This window comes from Eutrema salsugineum, unplaced genomic scaffold, assembly GCF_000478725.1.
Source record: "Eutrema salsugineum unplaced genomic scaffold, Eutsalg1_0 scaffold_12, whole genome shotgun sequence".
NCBI classification, from domain to species: domain Eukaryota; kingdom Viridiplantae; phylum Streptophyta; class Magnoliopsida; order Brassicales; family Brassicaceae; genus Eutrema; species Eutrema salsugineum.
Window position 1 is genome coordinate 696391 of NW_006256895.1, and position 24953 is coordinate 721343.

Here is a 24953-nt window from a genome sequence, read left to right on the forward strand (position 1 = left end):
GATAATATATTCATTAAAACTGCATTCGTCTTGACAGATGATATATACCAAAATGTTATATTGAGAACTCCCTTCATAAATTTAATCACGCCATACAAAGTTATGGATGATTCAATTTCCTTCAAAATCCAAAACAAAAAACTATCTTTTCAATTTCTTGAAACAACAAAAAACCAAAGTCTAAATTTAATATAAGCTTGCTCAATACAAGAAAATTTCTTAAATTCTTTAATATATAGTAAAACATTCAATTTGGAAAATTTAAAGTCTGAATTTTTAGTACGAAAAAACAAAAAGGCTTTGGATACAAAAGAAGTAAAAGAAAATTTTAAATCTAAAAAAAACCTTTCAAAAAAGAAATTTGTTCAGATTTTTCAACAGCATTTTAGAATCGCAAACAACACATTGTTGATTTGCCATACGAAGGAAATTTCAATGAAAAAAATTTCCACTAAGGCTCGTCCTATACAAATGAACTCTGAATTAGAAAAACATTGTAGGAAAGAAATTTCTGACATTCTAAACAAATGTCTAATTTCAAAATCAAGATCTTCTTGGTCATGTGCAGCTTTTTATGTGAATAAAAATTCTAAAATTGAGAGAGGCATTCCTAGGTGATAACACCCGACCACTTTTCACCATTGATTTCAAATGCTTTTTCAAAGGTTTTAATCAGTTTTAGGAACTTTTATTATGATTTCCATGTATTTGTAGTTTCAAAGCTCTTTTCAGGAAACTTAGGGAAAATGATGGCAAAATGGAAGAAATCCACTTTTTCAACTCAGAGTCAGACCGTCGGAAGTTTAGTAACAAATGGAGGCCTTCCCACCGTCTGATCCAGCTCAAATTTAGAGAAAATCAAGAGGAGACAAACAGATTTCCATAGCACTTTACATCACAAAGATCCAACAGTGCAATCAAAAGATACATGGAGAACAAGTTGACCCAGTTCACCAGTCCTAGAAGACTCTCACCCGCGGAAAAAACATGTTTTACCTGTCCTGGAAGACTCTCACCCATGGTGAACCTTAGGACGAGCCACAAGGCCCAACATCAAAGCCCAGTTCGCTATTTCTCTTCAGGGAAGCCCTAAATGAGATCTGGAAGACCTTAGGACCTATAAATACATTGTTTAGCAGCCCTAAACGGGTGTGTGCTCCTGTAATGAGTTTTTGAGCCACCAAACTCTGTTTTTCTAGGGTTAGGCGATGGAGATGGGGATTCTTCCCCAGATCCATTGTTCTTTCTCCTTTCTATCTTATTAACTTTTCAGTTTCATTCTTTTGCATTCTTCTATGTCTTTCATAATTCATTGCATCATGTATATTAGTCCCAGAGAGTCAAGTTGTTTGAAGATATCGACTAGCATATATATATATATATATATCGATTAGGATTTCTATTGTTCTAGACCATATTTTGGATCTCATCTCTTCTAAGTTTTTCATAAAGCATGAGAGTAGATTCATGACCTATTCTCTGAGCCTAAGATCGATCAGAGCCACGAGAGTGTTGTATCAGATCATCCGTACCTAGCTTCAGAAAAACATAGTCGCTATAGGAGTCGAAAGCTACCTGTAGAGAAGATGTGATGAATTCAATGTCTAATGCATGATCTTAAGTTTAGCATGAGAGAGAGAGAGAGAGAGTTAACTGCTAGATCTAAGTGATTAGTTGATTAAGGTGACGATAGTTGGTTAATCATACATATGTCTATTCTAGTTCCATGCAGATTCCCAGAAACAGATGAAGATAAATCGCCCGGAAGCTAATTGGAAATGCCATTATACGTTGATTAGAGTAAACAGGAGAAGTCTAAATCGCCACCTATGAGTTTAAGAGTCTTTAGTTTGAGTCGATATGCTTTAGATGTTCTTTTAACAATTCATCCTGCATTGCATTTCTTGTGAATATTATATTAGATTTAGTTTAGGATCTTAACCAAAAACCCCAAAACTTTTATTGGTTTATGACTTTTCTTACTCCCCAGTTTGTTTTTTCTCGCAGATTAGACATCCTTCCTGTGGATCGACACCCTAAGTCCTACAACATACATCTGTGCACTTGCAGACACTAGGGTTTTATAATTTTAAAACTTTTGGAGGACCAACGGGCTTGTTAAAAAACAACCCTAGGCCCGCAAGCCCATCAAGTTTTTGGCGCTGTTGCCGGGGAGGATTTTAATTTCTAGAGGTCTAAACCTGGGAGGTTAAAGCCGCAGAAGACTATATATATGTCGAGTTTCTGCCAAAGGAACATAGGAAGTAAACCAAATTCATAAACACCCTAATTTTTTCTTTTTCTGCTTACTCTTTCTTCTGTTTGCCCTAGTTTCAGAAACTTTTGAAGCATGGATCATCCAAGGAGAAACCCTAACCCCGAGCGAAGGTCTTGTGACCTGTGTGAAGCTCCCTGCGCATGTGAATCACCCTCCAGGCGTGATTTTGATCATCATCTTTGGAACCCTAATCCGAACCACCACCATGGAGACTTGCGACCTCCGCACCATCGAGATGAGCCCTATTCGCCACACCTGGTGAATCGTCGACCATCTCATCCTCTTCCTCATCAGATTGCCTACCAAAACGCTGAGGCTGATCGATTAACGCTCCAACTGAATCGATTTGGAGCTATGCTGAATCAATACATTGATTTCCAAGTTGTTACGAAAGCTACCCTGTACGAGAGGATCGATGACCTCACTCACCATGTGAAATCGCTAGAAGATCTGCACTCTCAATATATTGCTGCCTTAAAGAGGAAGATAGATGCTTTTGAGGAAGAGCAGCCAAGACAGAAGTATGATATCCTTCAAGGATCCATCGATGTCAAGGCTGCTAAGCTAGAGATCAAGGAGGCCAATGAAATCGCTTCATGGTACAAAAGAAGGACAGATCATGAACTTCAAGAGATTGAATTTCGCCTAAGAAATTTTGAGCACAAGAGCATGGAAACTAGTTCTGACATCAAGCATCTCTCTAAGTGCCAAGGAGACACAAACCTTGTTGTGAGGAAGACCTTTGAGAATCTTAAGAAGGATTCTCTTGTTCATGGTCAGCAAAAAGAAGGAGAATCAACCAATTCTGATGCAGGAGATCCTACAATGCACACCCAGAATAACCTTGAAGGCATTCTGGAAGAGCAAGAAGGAGAAGCAGCTGAGCAACCCTCAGGATTCCCACCGCGGCCGCGAGGGTGTTGACCGCGGCTAGGCCCATCTTCACCGCGGCCGCGAGAGCTTCACCTGCGGCAGGAAGAGACTTGGCCGCGGGTGCGACGTCTCCATCCGAAGGAGACCTCCATCCCTCCTTGAGCTCACATCACCAAGACTCTGTAGACCTAGAAAAGCATGAATCTTACATCCCATGCATGAAGATCACAGAAGAAGAACCAAATGTCATAGATGTGGAGGATGAATCACCTAAGAGGATTGAAATGCCATACATAGATTCAATCATCGAGTTCGATGCTGCCAAGTTCTATTTTGATTCTTATTCTGCATTTGAGGCACCAGATCATCCACAGGGAACACCAGTTCAAATTCTGCACAAAGTTCAAGACAAAGGTCAATTTCTTATCTCTTGTGACATTAGAGGTGAAAGATTCCTCAATATTCTTTGTGATTCTGGAGCTTGCATTAACATGATATATAAAACAACTGCTTTGAGACTTGGCATTAAGCACATCTCAAGTACCAGGACAAAGATTAGCTTACCAGATGATTCAAGTGCAACACCAAGAGGGATAGCCTGAGACATTCCTCTAAGGATTGGAGATTGCATTGCCCCAGTCGATCTATACATAGTGAAGACCAAAGATGACTCTTATCCAGTTATTCTTGGATGGTCTTTCTTAGCAACTGCTGGAGCCATCATGGATTGGCCAAACATGAGAGTTTCTTTGCTAATATCGACAAGTACATCTTCTATGAAACTACACCACTTAAGAGCAAAAGAGGAGAGCATAAAGCCCAGGCATTTGAACCAGAAGAACTCTAGAGTGATGAAGAACCTGCAATACAGAACAGGAGGATTTCGAAAATGACTTGTCTTAGGACAAGATCCTATTTGAACTAAGTCTTTTTCTTTGCAAACTCTAGGTAAGGACTATAAACCAAAGCGCTTAATGGGAAGCAACCCATTTAGGTACTTATTTATTTTTGTTTAGCTTTCTTTTTCTATTAAATTTTTATTTTTCTTTTATTTTAGATAGGCCTTAGTATGCCATTAAAAAAAAAGAAAAAAAAAGAGAAAAGAAAAGAGGCTGACCGCAGCCAAAGAAGGTTCAGCCGCGGCCAAAGAAGGTTCAGCCGCAGCCAAAGAAGAGCCACGGCCAGCAAGCTTTCCACCGCAGCCAGAGCGCATCCTACCGCGGCCGGGATGTCTTCATCCGCGGTCAGCACCAGCCGGCCACCATTGGCCACTTCCACCACCATCTTGATCAAATTTGTTTTGAATCCCTAGCATCCAAGTTTGATCAAGCATCACAACCACCTCACAATCCATCACCAACACCAGGTAAGTTCTCTCTTCCTTAATCTTTTTAAATTCTTACATACTCTGTTTCTCATTCTTGCATGATTTATTTCACACTGGGGGCAGTGTGATTTAAGTCTGGGGGAAGATTTCATCCCTTTCTAACCACTTTTTCTTGCATGAGCCCTTACATTCTGCATTTTCTTTAAAAAATTTCAATTTTTTATCGATTTTCTTGAAGTTTTTCAAAAGTCTTTTGAGTTTCAAAAAGTGTTTTTAAAGGTCAATTACATTTTGAGGGAATAATGAAAAAAGCGATGATGATAACCAAATTGTTTGCTTCTACACCAATCACTCATGAAAGCTCTTTCAAGGTTTAGTACTAGACTAGGCGGTAGCTAGAGTACTTATACTACGAAATCCCACCAGAGGACCTCTATTCATGAAGATCTTTTCTGATAGGATATACTAGCTCATTTTACTTGGACTTAATCTTGACATCTAATTTTCTCATCAATGGTTTTAAAAAAAAGCATCATGATATACATCTAGGACATCTTTACCTTATTGTTACCACTCTTTGTTGTCCTAGATGGCCAGTTTACCTTTAGCTGGTACCACACCTTTAACCCAAACCTTCATGTTCTAACCTCCTACATTCTTTTAAGTCTAATTTGACAGATATGTGCAAAAACGCCGGAGAGGGAGGAACAACATAGTTTTCAGTCACTCAAGAGAAAAATTGAAAGAGACCAGAAGGGAGTGTGCCAGAAATCTTATGATGCCTCATAAAAGCTCATTCTCAAAGGTAAATTTCGTGCTCCCTAATACTCCAATCAAAAGGCAGTTTTCCCTTTCCAAAAAAAAAAAACGAAAAAAGAGAAAAAGAAAGAAAGGTAAGGGAACTAAAAGCCTAAAAGAGTCTTAGAAGCCGAAATTACTTGAGGCAAGGCAATAGGTATTCACTTAAGGAGTTATGGATTCACAACCTGGACTAAAATCCAAGTCTGGGGGAACTATAAGGAGAACCTGAAGAAAGGAGATTAGAAATTTTAAAGCAAGAAGAATGTGACTGAAACTGTGGGGGCATTTACAGTTCCATCCTCTCTTGCTGTTTTGTATAATGTCCGGTCTCTCCAGAAAAAGGTAACCCTAAACACATAAAGTCTTACCATTAAAAAGCCTTTTGATACCTAACCTTGAATGCCTTGTTTAATATCCTTTGATGAGAATCACTGAAACCTTTAATGAATATTAAGAGCTAGTTGACTGGAAGTTAGTTCTAAATGTGTGGATTTTCGCATAACGGATTAACGGACTAGTTTTGTTTGTATTTTGGTGAGAATTTTCTAGACTTGATCTGATTGATGCATTGTCTATAATTAAGGTCTAGAAGTATGATTGCTGATATTTTTGAGTTCCCTCTCACTTTTGTTGAATGATATTTTTCCAGATTTGATCTTGTTTTGTTTGAGGACAAACAAAGTCTTAAGTCTGGGGGAGTTGATAACAACCGATTTTGACCACTTTTCACCATTGATTTCAAATGCTTTTTCAAAGGTTTTAGTCAGTTTTAGGAAATTTTATTATGATTTTCATGTATTTGTAGTTTCAAAGCTCTTTTCAGAAAACTTAGAGAAAATGATGGCAAAATGGAAGAAATCCACTTTTTCAGCTCAGAGTCAGACCGCCGGAATTTTGGTAACAAATGGAGGCCTTCCCACCGACTGAACTAGCTCAAATTTGGAGAAAATCAAGAGGCGACAACCATCTTTCCATAGAACTTTACATCACAAAGATCCAACGGTGCAATCAAAAGATACATAGAGAACAAGTTGACCCAGTTCACCTGTCCCGGAACACTCTCACCCGCGGGAAACACATGTTTTAACCGTCCTGGAAGACTCTCACCCCCGGTGAACCTTAGGACGAGCCACAAGCCCAACATCAAAGCCCACTTCGCCATTTCACTTCAGAGAAGCCCTAAATGAGACTTGGAAGATCTTAGGACCTATAAATATATTATTTAGCAGCCCTAAACGGGTGTGTGCTCCTCTAATGAGATTTTGAGCCACCAAACTCTGTTTTTCTAGGGTTAGGCGATGGAGATGGGGATTCTTCCCCAGATCCATTGTTCTTTCTCCTTTCTATCTTATTAACTTTTCAGTTTCATTCTTTTGCATTCTTTTATGTCTTTCATCATTCATTGCATCATGTAGATTAGTCCCAGAGAGTCAAGTTGTTTGAAGATATCGACAAGCATATATATATCGATTAGGATTGAGTCGCAAACGTAGTCGTTATTCAGTCGCACAATTACCGACTGATTTGTGACTAATTTACTTCGACAGGCTTTAGTCGTTAGTCAGTCGCTATTTAATGATTTCTTTATTTAGCAACTCAATATTAGAGACCAATTGAATTAGTCGCTAATACGTCGTAAATGGACTTTTAGCGACTACGTAGCGACTGTTATTGTGGTCACTAAATCCTTGTTTTCTTGTAGTGAGAGTTGCAGGAGAAGGCACAATGATGCTCTCCCTCAGCGGCTCCTCCTTCGAAGACGGCGGCCTCCTTAGGGTTTCTGAGGCATACACACGAAAATCTCTCTATCTCTCTCTAAGTCTGCGGTCTCTCTCTTTAGAATGACCTAAAGAGGGCATTTATAGTTTCTGAAGTTGTCCTGGATACTTAGGGCTTCAAAAATAATAGAAGAAATCGACTTGGGCTTTAATTAGATCGTCTGGGAAGTGAACACTGTCTGGCCACGATCGCGGTGCTCCTACCCGCGGGGAACTATGCTTTGGTCGCGGTCCCGGCTCGTGCTGTCTTCTGAGACTGCATTTTCTTTCTTTATTGCATCGGTAGTATCTGAAGATCTAACCGTTGACTTGTTTCCAAACTAATTGAATTAGAAGTTTGGTTGTATCCTCTATGTTGTCTTAAATTTTAGGGGTGATCAGACGGTGAGAGGGTCTTCATCGCTTGCCATACTTCTGATGGTCTGCATTTATCCAAAATTGCTCATTTGTTCCAAATTGCATATCTTTTGCCCATGTTTCCTGAAAAGTCTTTTGAAACTCTAAAACATTGGAGTAATTAAAAAAGCATTGAAAACAGAGTTAAAAACACCTGCATAAAACATTATTATGATCCATAAAAGTGGTCAAAATACAGTGTTATCACCTGATCTCACAAAAGTTTACTTTCAAAACGGGTAAGCAAGTCAAGACTACATCGTAAATCCTAAAGTTTAAGTAAACATTTTAAACCCAGTACATGCTTTCTAGCACACACACACACTTCTCAGTACACTGGTCTACGACATCTCAAAAACATAAAACATCCACAAGTTAGTATGAGATATTTAAATATTTTTTAAAACAGGTATAAGCCAAGACTACTCTGCAGGCCCTAAAATCAACGAAAGTACCCAAAACTCAGCAGTCATGTGTTCTAACACGCCGGTCCTCAACATCCAGTGGACATTTTATTACCATAATTTTCACTTCGGCATATTCTATAAGGTTTTAAAAATGCCAACAAAACTGACATGAGACAAACATCGAGTTATAGGATCAAATAAATCAAGCCGAGCACAAGCTAAAAAAAAAATCTGTGGTATGCACTGTTGATGTTTTGTGTTTGAGTGTTTACGGGAATGAAAGAAAAAAACAAGAGTATAGTTGTAATCGATATTTTATTAATGATTTGAAAAAGTATTACAACTTGTTTTGTGATACAAGAAACAAAGACTCGATATATTACTTATACAAAATGAAATGTTGTGTTTGTGTAAAATGAAAAGACATGACTCTTGATCCAAAGGACACAACTCTAAAACAGAACATTGCGTCTTTTGATCAATAACTGAAAACGTAACTAACTAATGTAAATGTGACTTTGGTTTAGAGATATGATTATGGTTCAACACTCCCCCTTAATCATATCTCGACTTCACTCCAAGCTTCTTCCTTAGTTCTTCAAACCTTGAAGCGCTTAAGGCTTTGGTAAGTATATCCGCGAGTTGATCTACTCCTTTGCAATACTCAAGTTTAATGAGTCCATTATGCTCCGCTTCTCTCACGAAATGATACTTGATCTCTATGTGTTTCGTCCTTCTGTGTTGAACTGGATTCTTCCCAATAGCTATTGCCGATTTGTTGTCGCATAAGATGGGAATGCCTTCTTCAATCTGTAAACCAAAATCCTCCAAGAGTCTTTGTAACCAAATGGCTTGGTTTGTTGCTGCACAAACGGCTATATACTCTGCTTCCGCCGTTGATTGAGCCACCGTTTGCTGCTTGCAGGATTGCCAACAAAACATAGGCGATCCAAGACTAAACACATAACCTGTGGTGCTTTTCTTGTCTTCGATAGAACCTCCCCAATCGCTGTCTGAATATCCGATCAATCTTGGTTCCTTTGCACTTGTGAAAGACACTCCAAAGCTTGCTGTTCCCTTAACATACCTTAAGACTCTCTTGGCTTCTTGATAGGGCTTCATGTGCGGTGATGACATATATCTTGATAGATAAGCACTTGCATACATCACATCAGGTCTTGATGCACACAAGTACAAGAGTCCTCCTACGATGCTTCGATACTTTGTTGGATCTCCATACTCTTCGCCATCTTCCTCTCGTTTTCCTTGTGGTGTAAGTGGGGTGCTCACACTCTTGCTTCCCTTCATTCCAAACTTGTCAATAAGTTTGTTTGCATATTTTTCTTGTGAAAGAAATATGCCTTGATCATCTTGAATTATTTCCATACCAAGAAAATAATTTAATAATCCAAGATCAGTCATCTCGAATTCTTTCTTCATGTTCTCCTTGAATGTGTTGATAAGATGAATGTTGCTCCCTGTGATGATGATATCATCAACGTATAAGCTAACAATCAACACTTCTTCTCCTTGCTTCAAGATGTATAAGGCCGCTTTATTCATACTTCTCTCAAAACCGTTTTGAATGAAGTAAGAATCTATCCTTCCATACCAAGTCCTTGGCGCTTGCTTTAAACCATATAAAGCCTTGTATAGCCTTAACACCTTTTTCTTCCTTGCCTTCAATCACAAACCCAGGTGGTTGTGTGACATAAACTTCTTCTTTTAACTCTCCATTCAGAAAGGCTGACTTGACATCCATTTGATACAATCTCCATCTCATTTGAGCCGCATATGCAAGGATGGCTCTTATTGTATCATGTCTTGAAACTGGGGTAAACGTCTCAAGGTAATCGACTCCATATTCTTGAGAAAAACCTCTTGCTACTGGTCTTGCCTTGTGTTTGATCGGATTACCACTTGCATCTGTCTTGATCTTGTAGATCCATTTCACACTTATAACATGTTTGTTCTCCGGCTTGTCTACTAGTTTCTATGTCTTGTTTTTCTCAATCATGTCGATCTCTTCCTTCATAGCTTTTCTCCACTCTTTGTCAATGCATGCTTCATTGTAGGTTTGTGGTTCTTCATGCGCTAGAAGACATTCTTCTATGATTTCAGCCGCTTCTTCAATGTCCACCCTTGGTGCTATATTCATGATCTCTTGCATAGATCTGAATCTTCTTGGAGGCTCGGATGTCTCTCTTTCATCACTTCCATCTTCATTGTTATCATAATCATCTTCTTGAACCAAAACCGAACTGGAGATGTTTCTGGTTGGATCTTGTGATTTTTGTTGATCGTTGATAGGTAAAACAAAGATTTTCTTCACTTCTTCTTGCTTGTTCCAATCCCACTTCTTGTTTTCATCAAACTCAACATCTCTTGATACTTCAACCTTCTCATTCTCCAAGATAAAAACTCTATAGCCTTTTGACTGATTGCTATAGCCAATGAAGATTCCACGCTTTGCCTTAGCGTCTAACTTCCTTCTTTTTTGATCCGCTATATGCACATAGCATATGCTCCCAAATATTTTCAAGTGTGACACATTTGGCTTGTGTCCACACCACTTCTCTATAGGCGTCATATCATCTTCAATAGCCTTTGATGGAAGACGGTTTTGAATGTAAGCCGAGGTATAAACCGCTTCTGCCCATAACTTGAGTGGTAAACCTTGCTCAACAATCATTGATCTTGCCATCTCCACCAAAGATCTATTCTTCCTTTCTGCTGCACCATTTTGTTGTGGCGAGTAAGGCAAAGTAACTTGCCTATTGATCCCTTCTTCTTCACAAAACTTGTTGAATTCTTGTGAAGTGAATTCACCACTACCGTCTGATCTTAACGTCTTGATAACACAACTGGATTGCTTCTCTATCATGGCCTTGAACTTCTTAAACGTTAAGAATGTTTCTGATTTGTATTTTAGAAAATATACCCAACACATGTGAGTATAATCATCCAAAAACAACAGAAAGTAACAGCTTCCATCGAGTGATTGGTGTTGCATAGGTCCACATACATCCGTATGCACAATCTCAAGCTTTTCTTCTGTCTTTGTTTGAGATTCTTTTGGAAAGCTTTTGCGTGATTGCTTTCCAAGATTACACGCCTCACATACTTCTTTGTTGACTTTAAACTTTGGTAACCCATTTACCAAGTCTTTGTCTTGCATTTGTTTCAATCGTTTGTTGCCTACATGACCAAGCCTTTTGTGCCATGTCTCCATCTTCTCTTGCTCACTTGCATTCATAGCTTCTTCTTGAACCATTTTCAACTTGATTCTGAAACTTTTGTGAGTCATTGGGATCTCCATTATCTTCTTGCCTTTTGCATCAAGTATGATGCATCTTTTGTCTTCAAAACTCACTCGATAACCGCTTGAAATGATTTGAGGAACACTCAATAGATTTTTCTCCAAGCCAGGCACCAAAAACACGTTTTGAATGATCTTCTTGCCATTGTTTGTCATGATGGTAACATCTCCTTTACCGGCTGTCATGACAATTTCTCCATTACCGACTTTGATCGGAACTTTGACACTTTTGTCAATTTTAGAGAAGTACCCCTCCTCCTTAGTCATATGGTTAGTGCATCCACTGTCTACTAACCAAATATCTTCTTTTTTGTTGCTGCTTCGATTTCACTTGCAGTAAACAACATGTGATCTTCATCACTCGAGTCTTCTTCTTCGAGACTCACATGTGCCCTCTCTTTCTTCTTTGAGCGACACTTGTTTGAGTAGTGGCCGATCTTACCACAATTGTAACACTTAATGTTACTTTTCTTATTCTTGCCTTGATCGTTCTCCTTCGGTTTCTTCCAACACTCTTCGTTTGTGTGACTGCTTCTCTTGCAAAACTCACACCACTTCTTGCCTTGATTCTCACGGCTTCTAGTGTTGTTTTGTTTGGAACCGGTTTCTCTTGCCTTTGTGCGGGCATTGAATGCTCCTTCATTTGTGCTTTCATCTCTTGCAGATAGCCTTGCTTCATGTGCTTTCAAAATACCGATTAGCTCTGTCATTGTTAATGAATCCAAGTCGCGAGTTTGTTCCAAAACGCTGACAATGCTATCGAACTTGGCTGGGAGAGAAATGAGTATCTTCTGAACGACTTGAGAATTTGTTTTCTTTTTTCCATGATAAGTTAATTGATTTTCCAAAACAATCAACTTATCAGTGAATGATTTGATGTCTTCTCCATCATACATCTTTAGATTTTCGTATTCCCTACGCAACGCTTGAAGTTTAACCAAACGAACTTGCGTAGATCCTTCATATTCAGTCTTCAAAGCCTCCCATGCCTCTTTAGATGTTGATGCTGCCACAATTCGTGAGAAGGTTTGATCCGTAATGGCAGTTTGCAGAATTTGCAAAGCGATCGTATCGTTCAACATCGCTTCTTCTCTAAGCGTTTTTTCCCTTGCTGTTTCAGGGTTTCCTCCGTTCGTACTGGTTCGGCTGGCACGCCTTCTTCAACCACAGACCATAGTTTCCTGGTCTTGAGAATGGTTGTCATCTTAATGCTCCAGAAGTCGTACTTCTCCCCATCGAATATGGGGATCACTTGATGTGAAGAGCCTTGCATCGTCTCGGCTTATTTTGCGAAATCGTATGCGAAAAACTTTGTTTTTGTTCTTGCTGTGATTGTTTGTGCTTTCTCTTTTGTCCTCTCAATCGATAAGCTCTGATACCATGTTGATATTTTGTGTTTGAGTGTTTACGGGAATGAAAGAAAAAAACAGAGTATAGTTGTAATCGATATTTTATTAATGATTTGAAAAAGTATTACAACTTGTTTTGTGATACAAGAAACAAAGACTCGATCTATTACTTATACAAAATGAAACGTTGTGTTTGTGTAAAATGAAAAGACATGACTCTTGATCCAAAGGACACAACTCTAAAACAGAACACTGCGTCTTTTGATCAATAACTGAAAACGTAACTAACTAATGTAAATGTGACTTTGGTTTAGAGATATGATTATGGTTCAACATGCACCAACAACGCATAAAATTATGCCTCAATCGTCGATCTCTTTGAAATCTTGACCTTGTCAACATACAAACAAGCAAATAATCGGTCAAATCATCGGCTAACTGCAAACGTTTTACAAACTAACACATCCCGATCTCAGATTCATGTACTTGCCATGAATTCATTTCTTAGACAAAGAACCCCTAATGAAGTTATCTCCTCACATGAAGAACATGGAGACAAAAGTCATGAATTTTGGGTTTCAGACCCATAAAATTTGAACTCACTTCAGACTTAACTCTGACATAGAACAATTTCGTCTTGACTCATCAGAACACCACTTAAGCATGAAAATGATTACAGAGACTTTATTTCACTTCGAGAATAAGTTCTCTAACTCCACCTTAGGAAAAGAGGGCACTGAACGTAGAACCAAAATTAAATTCACAAGCGATGAACTTGAAAGATAAAGCTCTAGAATGCACCAGAAAGAAAATGGAATCCACCAGAAAGAAACAGGAATCCACCAGCAAAGAGAAAACTCTCAAATTTGATTAAATCATAATAAGGTTGACTTTCGTAAACTTCAAAAGTTGTTTGAATACTAAAACAAAACCCTAAACTGAAAAGGAAAAACCCCAAATAAACCAAAAATAAAAATACGAAATAAAAACTAGATATTAAAAAAAAAAACATAACGATTAGCCTCCTACATCAGACTTCTCCACTTCTGAAGAACTCGTCCTTAAGTTCCTTTCTTGATAAGAGAACCACATCTGCCTTGCATGGACCATAGTTGCTAGGTTGTAGTTTGTTGTACCTCGAATTCTTTTCTTGATAACAAACGATATCTGCCTTGCATGGACCATAGTTTTTAGGTTACTGTTTGTTGTATCTCGAGTTCTTTTTTTGATAAAGAATCACATCTTGCTTGAATGGACCATAATTTCTAGGCTGCAGCTTATCATACGTACTAGCTTGAAACTTCTTCTTTTGGAAGAACAACATCACAAATACACCTTCTTCTTCTCCAACTCTGAAGTTTCGTAGAATAATGGAATCAAAGCTACACCTTCTGGATTTATTTTTTTCTCCAATTTTGAAGATCCGGATAATGGAACATCTTTCTTTACCGAAAAAGCAAGATCATACTGTAGAAGTTTTTGATCATCTCTTTCTCCATGAATTCTTCTTTATCATAACTCGGATCTTCCACAATAACATCATGATTGCTCCCTTCCCTTGGAACCCTAGTTGGTTATTATCTTCTGCCTCTTTGCTGATTTATGCTGGCGTTGCTAATTTTATTTATCAACGTAGTCATCGTACTGGAAAAAGCTACAACACCATTGTTTCCAAGTATGGACCATTCAAGATGTTACAAAAGATCAATGATAAACTTATGTTGTGGCTCTCCCAGAATCGATGAACGTCATTCCTAATACCTTCAATGTAGCTAACATTCACGAGTATCAAGTAGATGGGATTTTTTATACAGAAGAGAATTTGAGGAATATTTTTTTAGAGGTGGAGGAGACTGACGTAGGAGAGATTTAGTTTTTATTTCCTTTTTATGTAATATTTTATCTTTTCCTTTTTCTAAGTTTTACTATTTTGATAATTCCTTTTTTTTGCTTCGTTTCTCTATACATAGATGCTCTAGTTTATTTGTAAGACACGTTATTTTCTAATTAATCAAGCTGAGAGACTTTTCTCTATTCTGATGGATTTACAGAGTTTTCTTCTTCAAGTTCATCGCTAGTGAACTTGAATTCAAAGTAGGTTTAGTGTTTGCTAATCCTAGGGATTTCTGACTGCATCAGGTGGTATCAGAGCAGGCTTTCTACTGTCTCTTTTTCAAAACATGATCAGCCATGGGAGATCAATCGTTAACCAAAGCAGACTTTTAGGGCTTTACGGAGGCTTTTACCACATCCCTTTGGCCGAACAGATATTGATTTAAACAACTCAGAATAACATCAACGAAAATCAACAGAGAGATAGAGAAGAAAAATCTGTTAGGTTCAACAAAGATCATCAAAGAAACAGAGGAGAACCCCAAAATATTGGAAACAATGGTGTTGTAGCTGAGATCAGATGGAAATAGAATGAGCTTGCATGACGAAGATAGGCTGGCCCATGGTGGAGGAGCTCGAGCCGTGGTCGGAGTTTCGTTGGCTGCGCCTCAGGCTGGGGGCTCCTCGGATTGCTTGATGGGACTTCTTGATGTTCATGTATCTATTGATTAAACAGTTGGATCGTTCTCAAATCAAGTGTAATAGAAAGCTGGTGGATCCCTTTTGAATATCTCGAGGTTTGGACTGGATCAGACGGTGAAAAGGTCTTTATTTGAAGCGAAAAATTCTGATGGTTTGACGCTAAGCCGAAAATCTGGTTTATATCGAATTTATAATGCTTTTATCTAAATATTTTGAAAAGAGTCCTGATACTACAAGTATACAAAAATCATAGTAAAAACATTTAAAACCGAATAAAATACTTGTAAAAGCATATTAAAACCATAGTAAAAATAGGTAAAAACACGGTGTTATTATCCAACAAGTGAACAAACTTGAAGCTATGCTTCAACAAGTTATTGAAGAGCACAATCAGAACATTAAGGAACTACATGAGAAGATTGATGGATTCTACCATAGTCTCCCTCCTAAGTACAAATCCTTCTCCGCTGATATTAAGAAGTTGGATGTCCAGTCAGACTATTGAAGTTGTGAAAAGACTTCGATATGATCATAGAATCCTCTCCCTAGATCAACGCTCAAGCACTGGACTGGGACTGATAATCCTTGCAAACAACAAGTGTTTCAAGGCTTGTGGAATCGATAAGACTCCACAGGTTGTGGAAAGACCTTTGATGAATTTGGTTCGACTTCTTCACTGGATATGACACACAAGGCAAAGAGAATCAAAGGAAATGTTTGCAAACACTCTGAAATTTGATATTTTTAAATAATTTCAAATTTAAATAAAATAATTTCTTATGTAATTAATAATTTGATACATCTTTATTGTTGATTTGTTATAGAAAGATGAGGTGTCATCATTTGATATTTCTTGTTTAACTATTATATATTAGATTTAAATGCATCATCTGTATATTGAAGTTTTTTAAAATATAGTGAAGGCACAACCACCAATCTATGTGTATACTGATAAATCCAATATTAAAGACGACTGAGGTTCATAAGATTGGGCAAAGATTCTCAGCATGCATATTACACATCCCCATTACATTTTGAGAGAAAAAAAAAAACAAACATTTCAGAAAATGAAACATAACAACTAAATTTTGGATCAGATGTTGTTTCTTATTTGTCTTAGTACTTATATATGGTTTAATTACATCAAAATATTCACTTCTGGTCCTTCTGAGATAACACTGTTCTTCTTTGTTCCTCTGGTTGCATGGATTTGCTACTGTGTGCTTAACGTCTGAGTTCTGGTTCATGGGAAACGATTCTTTTAGGGGTGTTATTCTTCCTTGTCTCTAATCTGTTCTTCAGATCTTTTTTCGCACCATTGTTCTTCCTTGGCTTCACTTCTGACTCTTGTGAACTGGTTGCTTCACTATCTGTTGAATTCTCCTCATGATATGGTTCAGGTGACCGAGCTCTGATGAGAAGAGCTTTGTAGGGAACTTTTCTCGAAGTATTGTCATTCCTCGGCTTCATTCCCTTCTCTGTCGAGCCAGTTGCTTCATTATCCATTGAATTTTCTTCAACTGGTTCAGGGGACTGAGCTCTTATGCGAAGTGATTTGTAGGGCCGCTTTGGATGGGGAGAAGCCACATGTGGTAGTCTTCCACGCAGCTGAGAGTTATCACTCATTGACCTTGAAATATTGAAAGATTAACAATGAACAACAAGAGAGACCTAGAGAGGGGGTAGAGAGAGCAAGAGAAGTAAAGAGTGTTTATGAGAACATAGAAGTGTCTTTGGAGGACTATATAGATTTACAATGTATTATCTCTCTTTTTATTTTTTTATTAATACCTCTTTACAGTTGTTATTAATAGCTTTTAATTAAAAATTTACGCTTGTAAAAGATAGAGAAGAAAAATACTATATTGATGATGCATTCTTTAATTAAATCGTTTGTTGAATTAAGTCTAAAAATTTTAAGCTAATTTCACTGTACTTAAAATTAAAGGATATGGAAATAGTTTTTTTTAAAAGGTAAGTATTCCTTTTAAACAATATTTATTATAGAATTTGAATTTGAGTGGTGATACAACACCACCACTAATATAGCTACAAGTCATAATTATTTTTTAAAATATAAACTAAAAAAGGAAAAATATCCTTTAAGATTTTGAGGTATTCAAGCTATATAAGCATGGTCTAAAAGAGATATCAACATATCTGTATTTGAAAATATTTACTTAAAAATATATTTTGACCATAAATGTATATAGTATAAAATCTGTAAAATATTTTGACCATAAAATTATATTACTATATATATAGAGGGAGAGAGAGAGAGAAAGAGATATTATTTTAATAAATAAAAAAATAATTTTTCCATAAATATACATATATACATATATATTGTCACACACACACAGATAAATATACATATATATATATATATTATCACACACACATATATATTTATATATATATATATATATATATATCTTTTTAGTAAAATTTATTATGATATTTTAAATTTTATGCTAAATAAGGATATGCAGATTAATTAAACAACTCAGGAGATTATGTACCTTATTATTTCAGATATATATATATCAGAGATGGTTAGATATTTAAATATCAGAGATAGTTAGATATTAAGTTTATTAAGAGTCTTAGGTCTAAATTTCATGTGATCTATTATTAATATTATTTTTAGTTTTTGGGAAAAAGAATTTTATTTTCCTGAGTGTTTTAGCCAGTCTAAAAAAAGGTTATAAGTCCCATTTTTACTAGACAGGATTGTAAGGAGTTATAAAACTTTTTCTTAAATATACTAAAAATGAGTTTATTTAAAATATCAATATCAAACAGGTCCGAGTTCGCCTCTTCTTCTAGGTCTGATAGGAAGTCTCTGAGAAACTAAAAAAGAGTCATCACTAGTCATGAAACAACTATAGATGATTTAATTTCCAAGGTTCAATTGATAATTGATAAACTCCAAAAGTTCATAAAGAACAAATTTATCAAATCTCAAAATTAATTTTTCTAAGAACAGATTATTCAATTAAAACACAAGAACGAGATATACAACTTACAAAACCTTTTGCAACAATTCATTTTTTTCTGAAAATGCTTTAAAAAGACATAGAGAAGACGGTTTCAAATATATACATATTGGTTTAGTTCAAGTTGGAATTAAACCACTTTCAAAAGAAGGATTAAATACTTCAATTTTACCTATTTTAAAAGATACGAGATTTAAAATATTTGAGGATTATTTATTAAGCTCTATTGAATCAAGTTTGTGTACTGATCCAATTTCATTAGATTGTTATCCAAATTTTACAGTATCTTTAAAAGATAAAAAATATCTTAAAATCTCTAGTTTACAAGTTAAAACTCACAATTATGAAATAATAGAAGGATCTATTCCAATTGCTATAATTTTTAGAGTTCATCATAAAGCTATGATGAGTGCTTTCTCTTCAAAAGTAAAATTTCGAGTAAAAAGGGTGAAACCTTCTTACTACAAACAGATCTTTCGAGATCCAACTCCGTAATTCCAAGATCTATTCAATGGAAAGAAAGAAATATTTCTGATGAATGGGTCCTTGAAGGAGTTGTCCAACCAAATCCTACAAAACCCCATGAACCTTTAGAGCCAAATACACGTTTAAAACATATTGAACAATTTCATGATGGAAAGGTAAAACTTTCTTTCATAAGAAATCATCATGAAAACATAGATGATGACACATGCGAATCTTCCTCTCTTCCAGAAATTATTGATCTAGGAAGAGTTTCCCAATTAGCCCAATATTTTTCCAGAATGGAAAATTGTCCAAATTTCCAACCACGGTTTTCAAATTCTAATATTCCAAATTCTGTTTTAAGAAATGTTGATTTTAGAACACAAATCCCAAAACCCGTTTAAAAAGCAGAAAGTAGTTTTCAACATAATGACTTTTCTACAAAATCTGAGCCAACATGTTCTACTTTCTCAGCTAATACAGATAATATGATAAATGGGTTAAATGTTTTAGAAAAAGATTTTCAAATCGATAAAGAGTTTTATGTAATGAATTTTACTCTAAAAATAACACCCAAAATAAATTTTGGTTTTTCAAAAACTTTTTAAAAACTAGAAAAATAATCCAAGAAGAGTTTTATAAATATCTCTATGAACATAAAATACAACTTTTTTTTTCAATTGGTTTGAATACTATGCATTCAAAAATAGTATCTATTTTCCCTTTTCTAAAACTGTGAATCTAATCACCACTCGCAATAAAATCCCTGAATGGGAAACCCTTGCCAATGGAAAAATTATTCGTTCCAATCACCCCCCTCAACAGGGAATCAAGCTTGAATTATTGGAAACACCAATTGAAGTGATTCCTTTTAAACGTCCCCAAGATGATGATAAGACTAATATCAAAAATATCATCGTCCAAAATAATTTTTCAAATACGAATCTTGGAACAATAGGCAAACAGCTTGATACAATAAAAAAAAATCAATTTAAAATCAACCTATCACTCCAATAGATTATACCCCTGAAAAGAAAAAAAAAACTCATATTCAAACCTTTCCAAATTTCTAGCTCTAGTGTCAAAACTTACCAAGAGACAAATAAAGAATTCATTTGTGCCCTCCAAAGCCAACTAAGTAAGATAGACATAGGAGAAAATAGCATGCCACATGAATCCAATATTCCCGATACTCCTACTTCTAAAGCCCAAATAAATACTCTAGCTAATGAATCCTATGCTAGTGAATCCTCTTAACAAAATTTAATCCCTGAGATTAACCGTCTGGGTAGGAAAAACCATCAAGATCTTCAATTAATCTCTGCCCCTGACCTAGGTCAAATCCCGACAATAGAACAATCTAGATTCAATTCATCTTCAGTTTATGACTGGAATATCGATGGAATATCTGAGTACAATATCTTAAATTTCCTACAAAATATGACAATGGCCGCAAATGCCTACAGAACTCAAGTAGGAAATGAGGATAGAACCGTAGCTGAGATCCTAGTAGCTGGTTTTTCATGCCAGCTTAAAGGATGGTGGGATAACTACCTAAACAATCAGCAACGCTCAGAAATCCTAGATGCCGGTCAAAACGGATAAGGATAATGTGCCCATACTAGATAATTTTGGAAATCCCCAACAAGATCCTGTAGCCACCTTAGTTATAGCCATAACCTTACATTTCATAGGAGATCCCTCAGTACTTAGAGATAAGAACGCCGAACTCCTTTCAAACCTTAAATGCAAAAAGTTTAGTGAATTCCAATGGTATAAAAACACTTTTCTTACTAGGGTTCTACTCCACCAAGATTCAAACCAACCTTTTTGGAAAGAAACATTCCTCGCAGGACTTCCAACTCTTCTATGAGAAAAAGTTACAAATAAAATTAGAGATTCCACAGGAACCCAAATAATTGATTATGATGATTTCACGTATGGAGAATTGATCAGTATTGTTCAACAAGAAGGTCTCAAGATCTGTCAAGATCTAAAACTCCAGAAACATCTTAAATGGGAACTCAAAATAACAAAAGTAGAATTAGGCTCATTTTGTAGACAATTCGAAACTGATCCCAGCAAAAATAGTAAATCCTGCATAGGAAATTGCAGTAATTCTTACTACTCTAAAAATAAACCCAGAAAATACTCGAAAACCTATAGAAATCATAAATCTCACGAAATTTCCTGAAAAAAAACCTCGTAAGATATTTACTCCAAAAGAAATAAAACCCCCAAGTCATTCTACAAACACCTCACTTGCTTCGAATGTAATAAAAAGGGTCACAATTCAAAATTCTGCTGTTTTAACAGAAAAATCCAAGAACTCGGCCTTGGAGAAGAACTTTCGAGTAAAATATCAAATCTTTTGCTAGATCACTCATCATCGGCGGGTAATGCTTCTGATTCATCATTATCCTCTGAAAAAACCCTACAAGTTGATGAGCTAAAAAACACATCATCCGGCTCTGAATCTGATGAAAATAAAATAAACGTACTTACAAAAGATCAAGAATTTCAGATTGAGGTCTTGAATTCCATTTCAAATCCTTAGACGAAACAAAAAATATTTAGAAACAATCCTTTCGACCCTGAACGAAAAAGAAATTAAAAAATCTGAAAATACATCAAAGCCTTCAAAGCCTAATAATCCAACATCTTCAAAATCATCTTATGATCTAACCACAATCCTTAACAAAAGAAAGAAAGATGGTTCGAAAAAAACAATTCAAGATCTTAGGATGGAAATAAAAGAAGTGAAAAATGATCTGAAAACTCTTAGACAAAAGCCAAAAAAAAAGATTCTGAGTATTTTTCACTCAATTATATCTTCTATCAAAGGGAATCATGATTCTAGTTCTGATGAACAAGACAATGATAACCTAGATAACATAGAAGATGATCTCAAATCTCAAAGAATAAATATAGTCTCTAGAGTCTGCCCCTAATAATTTCCCCTGTATTTTAAGAGAAATCACTTCCCAAAAATATAAAATAAAAATCACACTTGTTTTTCTGAAAATTACAAAATTGATATGATCGCTCTGTTTGATGCAGGCGCTGATCTTAATTGTATCAAGTCTGGGCTTGTTCCAAAATGCTTTCATCTAGAAACACGAGAAAATTATCTGCTGCTAATAATTTCAAACTCCGCATAACATATAAAGCAGAAGCTTCAGTTTTAAAAGATAATATATTCATCAAAACTGCATTCGTCTTGACAGATGATATATACCAAAATGTTATATTGGGAACTCCCTTCATAAATTGAATCACGCCATACAAAGTTATGGATGATTCAATTTCCTTCAAAATCCAAAACAAAAAACTATCTTTTCAATTTCTTGAAACAACAAAAAACCAAAGTCTAAATTTAATATAAGCTTGCTCAATACAAGAAAATTTCTTAAATTCTTTAATATATAGTAAAACATTCAATTTGGAAAATTTAAAGTCTGAATTTTTACTACGAAAAAACAAAATGGCTTTGGATACAAAAGAAGTAAAAGAAAAAAATTTAAATCTAGAAAAACCTTTCGAAAAAGAAATTTGTTCAGATTTTTCAACAGCATTTTGGAATCGCAAACAACACATTGTTGATTTGCCATACGAAGGAAATTTCAATGATAAAAATTTCCACTAAGGCTCGTCCTATACAAATGAACTCTGAATTAGAAAAACATTGTAGGAAAGAAATTTCTGACCTTCTAAACAAATGTCTAATTTCAAAATCAAGATCTTCTTGGTCATGTGCAGCTTTTTATGTGAATAAAAATTATAAATATTGAGAGAGGCACTCCTAGGTGATAACACCCGACCACTTTTCACCATTGATTTCAAATGCTTTTTCAAAGTTTTTAATCAGTTTTAGGAATTTTTATTATGATTTCCATGTATTTGTAGTTTCAAAGCTCTTTTCAGGAAACTTAGGGAAAATGATGGCAAAATGGAAGAAATCCACTTTTTCAGCTCAGAGTCAGACCGTCGGAAGTTTAGTAACAAATGGAGGCCTTCCCACCGTCTGATCCAGCTCAAATTTAGAAAAAAATCAAGAGGAGACAACCAGATTTCCATAGCACTTTACATCACAAAGATCCAACAGTGCAATCAAAAGATACATGGAGAACAAGTTGACCCAGTTCACCAGTCCTGGAAGACTCTCACCCGCGGAAAACACATGTTTTACCTGTCCTGGAAGACTCTCACCCATGGTGGACCTTAGGACGAGCCACAAGGCCCAATATCAAAGCCCACTTCGCTATTTCTCATCAGAGAAGCCCTAAATGAGATCTGGAAGACCTTAGGACCTATAAATACATTGTTTAGCAGCCCTAAACGGGTGTGTGCTCCTGTAATGAGTTTTTGAGCCACCAAACTCTGTTTTTCTAGGGTTAGGCGATGGAGATGGGGATTCTTCCCCAGATCCATTGTTCTTTCTCCTTTCTATCTTATTAACTTTTCAGTTTCATTCTTTTGCATTCTTCTATGTCTTTCATAATTCATTGCATCATGTATATTAGTCCCAGAGACTCAAATTGTTTGAAGATATCGACAAGCATATATATCGATTAGGATTTCTATTGTTCTAGACTATATTTTGGATCTCATCTCTTCTAAGTTTTTCATAAAGCATGAGAGTAGATTCATGACCTATTCTCTGAGCCTAAGATCGATCAGAGCCACGAGAGTGTTGTATCAGATCATCCGTACCTAGCTTCAGAAAAACATAGTCGCTATAGGAGTCGAAAGCTACCTGTAGAGAAGATGTGAGCAGATGAATTCTATGTCTAATGCATGATCTTAAGTTTAGCATGAGAGAGAGAGAGAGAGTTAATTGCTAGATCTAAGTGATTAGTTGATTAAGGTGATGATAGTTGGTTAATCATACATATGTCTATTCTAGTTCCATGCAGATTCCCAGAAATAGATGAAGATAAATCGCCCGGAAGCTAATTGGAAATACCATTATACGTTGATTAGAGTAAACAGGAGAAGTCTAAATCGCCACCTATGAAGTTAAGAGTCTTTAGTTTGAGTCGATATGCTTTAGATGTTCTTTTAACAATTCATCATGCATTGCATTTCTCGTGAATATTAGATTAGATTTAGTTTAGGATCTTAACCAAAAACCCCAAAACTTTTATTTGTTTATGACTTTGCTTACTTCCTAGTTTGTTGTTTCTCGCAGATTAGACATCCTTCCTGTGAATCGACACCCTAAGTCCTACAACATACATCTGTGGACTTGCAGACACTAGGGTTTTATAAATTTAAAACTTTTGGAGGACCAACGGGCTTGTTAAAAAACAACCCTAGGCCCGCAAGCCCATCAAGTTTTTGGCGCTGTTGCCGGGGAGGATTATAGTTTCTAGAGGTCTAAACCTGGGAGGTTAAAGCCGCAGAAGACTATATATATGTCGAGTTTCTGCCTAAGGAACATAGGAAGTAAACCAAATTCATAAACACCCTAATTTTTCTTTTTCTGCTTACTCTTTCTTCTGTTTGCCCTAGTTTCAGAAACTTTTGAAGCATGGATCATCCAAGGAGAAACCCTAACCCCGAGCGAAGGTCTTGTGACCTGTGTGAAGCTCCCTGCGCATGTGAATCACCCTCCAGGCGTGATTTTGATCATCATCTTTGGAACCCTAATCCGAACCACCACCATGGAGACTTGCGACCTCCGCATCATCGAGATGAGCCCTATTCGCCACACCTGGTGAATCGTCGACCATCTCATCCTCTTCCTCATCAGATTCCCTACCAAAACGCTGAGGCTGATCGATTAACGCTCCAACTGAATCGATTTGGAGCTATGCTGAATCAATACATTGATTTCCAAGTTGTTACGAAAGCTACCCTGTACAAGAGGATCGATGACCTCACTCACCATGTGAAATCGCTAGAAGATCTGCACTCTCAATATATTGCTGCCTTAAAGAGGAAGATAGATGCTTTTGAGGAAGAGCAGCCAAGACAGAAGTATGATATCCTTCAAGGATCCATCGATGTCAAGGCTGCTAAGCTAGAGATCAAGGAGGCCAATGAAATCGCTTCATGGTACAAAAGAAGGACAGATGATGAACTTCAAGAGATTGAATTTCGCCTAAGAAATTTTGAGCACAAGAGCATGGAAACTAGTTCTGACATCAAGCATCTCTCTAAGTGCCAAGGAGACACAAACCTTTTTGTGAGGAAGACCTTTGAGAATCATAAGAAGGATTCTCTTGTTCATGGTCAGCAAAAAGAAGGAGAATCAACCAATTCTGATGCAGGAGATCCTACAATGGACACCTAGAATAACCTTGAAGACATTCTGGAAGACCAAGAAGGAGAAGCAGCTGAGCAACCCTCAGGATTCCCACCGCGGCCGCGAGGGTGTTGACCGCGGCTAGGCCCATCTTCACCGCGGCCGCGAGAGCTTCA

At 36.5% G+C, this 24953-nt stretch overlaps 2 protein-coding genes across 2 annotated transcripts; both read right to left on the minus strand.

The window, feature by feature from the left end:
• Positions 1-11469: 11469 nt before the first annotated feature.
• LOC112089271 lies at positions 11470-12261 on the minus strand. Its single transcript, XM_024160342.1, has one exon. It carries the CDS (start codon positions 12259-12261, stop codon positions 11470-11472), a length of 792 nt encoding a protein of 263 aa, XP_024016110.1.
• Positions 12262-16287: 4026 nt separating this feature from the next.
• LOC112089272 lies at positions 16288-16689 on the minus strand. The gene has a single exon (XM_024160343.1). It carries the CDS (start codon positions 16687-16689, stop codon positions 16288-16290), a length of 402 nt encoding a protein of 133 aa, XP_024016111.1.
• Between the last annotated feature and the right edge of the window lie 8264 nt (positions 16690-24953).